Source organism: Bison bison, unplaced genomic scaffold (genome assembly GCF_000754665.1).
Source record: "Bison bison bison isolate TAMUID 2011002044 unplaced genomic scaffold, Bison_UMD1.0 scf7180017864491, whole genome shotgun sequence".
Lineage (NCBI taxonomy): Eukaryota > Metazoa > Chordata > Mammalia > Artiodactyla > Bovidae > Bison > Bison bison.
This window is the reverse complement of record NW_011495050.1, coordinates 2,711,941-2,716,468: the sequence shown is the minus strand read 5'-3', so window position 1 is coordinate 2,716,468 and position 4,528 is coordinate 2,711,941. Positions and strand designations below refer to the sequence as shown.

Genomic DNA, 4,528 nt, shown 5'->3' with positions numbered 1-4,528 from the left:
CCAGATTCTCCAGCAAGAATAAAGATTTTCCAGGCCAAGCAAACTTCTCAGGGTTTTACCAACAAGGATATTTCTTTAAATACCAAGTTGGATGTGTGTTGGTTTGCAATTTGGGGAATTTCCTCAGTGAAATTTGAACATGTCCCCATACAAGGAGGGCAAGGAATGAAAAAGAAAGGCAGCACACTCCAAATTGGTAGGTGGAATGTTTCATAAACAATGAAAGTTTCAAGATTTGTCTTGAACAGCCTTAAGACAAGAATATCTCTGCACTCACCCACCAGAATCTTAAAGGTTTATTTACATAGATGCCTTAACTGGGCTCAGTCATGTTTTCAGCCTTGGTGATTTCAACACGTTATTGTCTCAAGGCCACATCCTTGAAATGGCTTGAGCTATGCAAACAGGCTGGAATGTACATTCCACGGACAAGGGAGAGGGTGAGGAGCTAGGGTCTAGCTTGCTGGTCAACCAACGGTCACCTCCTCTTGATTACCTCCTCCAACAACAAGGGAAAAGTGAAAGAAAAAAGTTAACAGGAGTGTCTTCTCTATCTCTGAGTGTCTAGTTCACGTGTGCCTATTAGGCATAATCACCTTGAAGCTGTAAGGCAAGCACTGAGCTGAGAGATGAATTCTAACCACGTTCAGTTTCTCCTGGGGAATCTGTGCTTATGTTACTATTTGAGCTACTCCACTCATTCATTTTTCATTTCAAAAGGAGATGATGGTGAAAAAGGAGATCCAGGAGAGGAGGGAAAGCTTGGCAAAGTGGGACGCATGGGGCCAAAAGGTAGGTGACATGACGTGACTTTGACACTTTTCTCTATACAGGACTTGGCCTGGAAGTTTAGCAGCTTCCATAACACCCTCTGCTCCAAAGAGTCATGAACTGTATTTCACATGTGAATTTAGTCACCACCAGAGAGTTCCCATGAGATTGCTTGTCAGCAAGACTCAGACACAGTTCTCAGGCTGCGTCGTTAGGGCCGATGAAAGAGGAACACCCTGGGAATTCTGGAGCATAGCAGTCTCTGGGACTATCTGAGAAACCATTAGTGTTAGAAATACAGCTTTGTTAATTGCTGTGTCTCTTCTCAGAAGCCACACTAAGCAGCTCTGGTTTAGAGTGTGAGGAGGAAGATAAGAAAGAACAGAAAGAACTGTCTGATCCATGGATTTACTCACTTTTCCCCAAGATCTCCCAGCAAGTGTTGGGGTATTTATGGGAGAGATACAAGCAAAGGAAATGAGAATAACACAAAGGATTTTTGTGAATGTTTTCATCACAAGACAAGACTTAACCTTGACAAAATACAGCTTCTGCATTGTGATGTGTGTGTGTGTGTCCTGAACGCTAGAACCGTTCCTTGCCAACTGCTGCAAGGTGGTGGCCCTGGACCACTGATTTTCCTATCTTCAGTAATTTAAAGAGAAGCAGACTCTTGGCTTTTGAGGCCTCAATTTGAGAAATGCTGACTTAAACTCTTCTTAGTCTGAAAATAGGCTTCCCTGGTGCTGCCGGTGGTAAAGAACTCACCTGCCAATGCAGGAAATGTAAGCGACATGATTAGATCCCTGGATTGGGAAGAAATATGTACAATCAACTGCAGAATTATTCTCACATATAGACAGCTTTACAACTGGTAACTATTTTTTAGATAATCACAGATTAAAAACCCAAATTAATAATAATTTTGTAGGAACTCAGGAATTCCTGATTATATATATATATATTTTTTAAAAATAAAAATATGGTGGAACAATCTTTGATGTTCCTTTGATTATTAGGTTTTATTATTGTGCATTTGCTCCCTTTTTAAAAAATGGTAAGATAGTCAAATCTTATTTTAAGGTAGTGAGGAAATAGAATCCCAAAGTGAAGCTAAAATGGATCTCAGGAGGAATAGAATTAGAATAAAATACAATAATTTTTTCACTCAATCCTTTATCTGACCTTTAGATTAAACATCCTCTGCTCAAGTTCTTTAGAAATATTGACTCTGTAAGCATTTTAATATCATCAAACCCAGGAGTCATACTCACTCACACTTTAATTTTAGTGCATACATTATAATGCTATTAAAATAGGTGATATAGCAAAGAATATATATTATATATCGCAGATAGAAGAATGCACTTTTAAGTATTTCCTTCAAGTGAATATCATATGTTAAGCATATCATTAAAAGGAAGATAAAACCTTAAGATATAAAGATGACACATTTTGCTTTTCAGGAGTTAAGGGAGAACTGGGTGATGTAGGAGATCAAGGCAATATTGGCAAGACTGGGCCCATTGGCAAGAAGGGTAAGCTGTATTCTACCATTCTCCAGTAGCAATTTAAAGCAGATGGAACCTACCCTTAATCTATTTTGAAACATTCTGTATCACAAAAATGACCCTTTTTCTTTTTTTTTAAAATATGAGTTCTGTCTTCCTAGCTTGGCTGTTTCTTCCATATGTAAGCATTGTGTCTTTACAAAAAGGCCTTGAGCAAAATTCAATTGAAATTCAAGGACAGAGTCAAATATAAAGTTCAGTTAAACTCTACATAGAAACGTCTCCTGGGACCCACTGGTTATAATCCTTTATATCATTAAAATGGGTGTCATGACCATGAAGTACATTCGGTTGTAGAAAACAATCATTCATAAAAATCAAGATAGCCAAGAACAGTATAATACTGTATTTTAATTAGAGTGGAATAATAATAATTCTATGTCTGAGATCTGTTAACAGAGTAGGAATCTGAAGTGTATATATCTACATCCTTTTGTTTTCACTCATATTTGGATCCTGCACATTCCTGCTTCACTAATACGTAAAACGGAGATGGCCTTCTGTTTACTATCTCAGCACTCTATCTTCTTTTCCTAAAGCCCCGCAATGGTAGCTGGTTCTTACTGCTTCTGATATTTACCAATTCATACAGACATTGTACTATTGGTTTGAAGATGCAGAGTGATCACTTTTTACTTGGATACACAATTTGCTTGAACCTACCAACTGCTCCATTGCAGATAAATTGCATCAGAGGAGCATTTTAAGCAGACACTTGCAACACTTGAGCTCACACAATAGAAGTGGGAGGTGGCTACGAAACTATACCTTAGTACAGTATTTCAGTTCAGTTCAGTTCAGTCGCTCAGTCGTGTCTGACCCTTTGCAACCCCATGAATTGCAGCACCCCAGGCCTCCCTGTCCATCACCAACTCCCGGAGTTCACTCAGACTCACGTCCATTGAGTCTGTGATGCCATCCAGCCATCTCATCCTCTGTTGTCCCCTTCTCCTCAGAGCCTTTTCCAATGAGTCAATTCTTCGCATGAGGTGGCCAAAGTACTGGAGTTTTCAGCTTTAGCATCATTCCCTCCAAAGAACACCTGGGACTGATTTCCTTTAGAATGGACTTGTTAGATCTCCTTGCAGTCCAAGGGACTCTCAAGAGTCTCAGTTCAAAAGCATCAATTCTTCAGCACTCAGCTTTCTTCACAGTCCAACTCTCACATCCATACATGACCACAGGAAAAACCATAGCCTTGACTAGACGAATCTTTGTTGGCAAAGTAATGTCTCTGCTTTTGAATATGCTATCTAGGTTGGTCATAATTTTCCTTCCAAGGAGTAACAGTCTTTTAATTTCATGGCTGCAGTCACCATCTGCAGTGATTTTGGAGCCCCAGAAAATAAAGTCTGACACTGTTTCCACTGTTTCCCCATCTATTTCCCATGAAGTGATGGGACCAGATGCCATGATCTTTGTTTTCTGAATGTTGAGCTTTAAGCCAACTTTTTAACTTTCCTCTTTCACTTTCATCAAGAGGCTTTTTAGTTCCTCTTCACTTTCTGCCATAAGGGTGGTGTCATCTGCATATCTGAGGTTATTGATATTTCTCCTGGCAATCTTGATTCCAGCTGGTGCTTCTTCCATCCCAGCATTTCTCATGATGTACTCTGCATATAAGTTAAATAAGCAGGGTGACAATATACAGCCTTGATGTACTCCTTTTCCTATCTGGAACCAGTCTGTTGTTCCATGTCCAGTTCTAACTGTTGCTTCCTGATCTGCATATAGGTTTCTCAAGAGGCCGGTCAGGTGATCTGGTATCCCCATCTCTTTCAGAATTTTGCACAGTTCATTGTGATCCACACAGTCAAAGGCTTTGGCATAGTCAATAACGGAGAAATAGATGTTTTTCTGGAACTCTCTTGCTTTTTCAATGATCCAGCAGATGTTGGCAATTTGATCTCTGGTTCCTCTGCCTTTTCTAAAACCAGCTTGAACATCTGGAAGTTCACAGTTCACGTATTGCTGAAGCCTGGCTTGGAGAATTTTGAGCATTACTTTACTAGCGTGTGAGATGAGTGCAATTGTGCAGTAGTTTGAGCATTCTTTGCATTGCCTTTCTTTGGGATTGGAGTGAAAACTGATCTTTTCCAGTCCTGTGGCCACTGCTGAGTTTTCCAAATTTGCTGGCATATTGAGTGCAGCACTTTCACAGCATCATCTTTCAGGATTTTGAAAAT

General features: G+C 39.8%; 1 protein-coding gene across 3 annotated transcripts in view; it reads left to right on the top strand.

The window, feature by feature from the left end:
* The window catches only part of COLEC10 (collectin sub-family member 10 (C-type lectin)), a 51,052-nt gene that overhangs the window by 31,264 nt on the left and 15,260 nt on the right, over nt 1-4,528 (top strand). For 2 of the 3 annotated variants that reach the window (XR_827320.1, XM_010863414.1), the window contains exons 2-3: nt 721-792; nt 2,238-2,309. The exons of the other annotated variant lie outside the window; for it this stretch is intronic. Coding sequence is in view for 1 of the 2 variants with exons in the window: in XM_010863414.1 (XP_010861716.1) it covers nt 721-792; nt 2,238-2,309 (144 nt within the window). In the remaining variant the exon portion in view is untranslated. The remainder of the gene's footprint in view (nt 1-720; nt 793-2,237; nt 2,310-4,528) is intronic. 3 annotated transcript variants of the gene reach the window in all.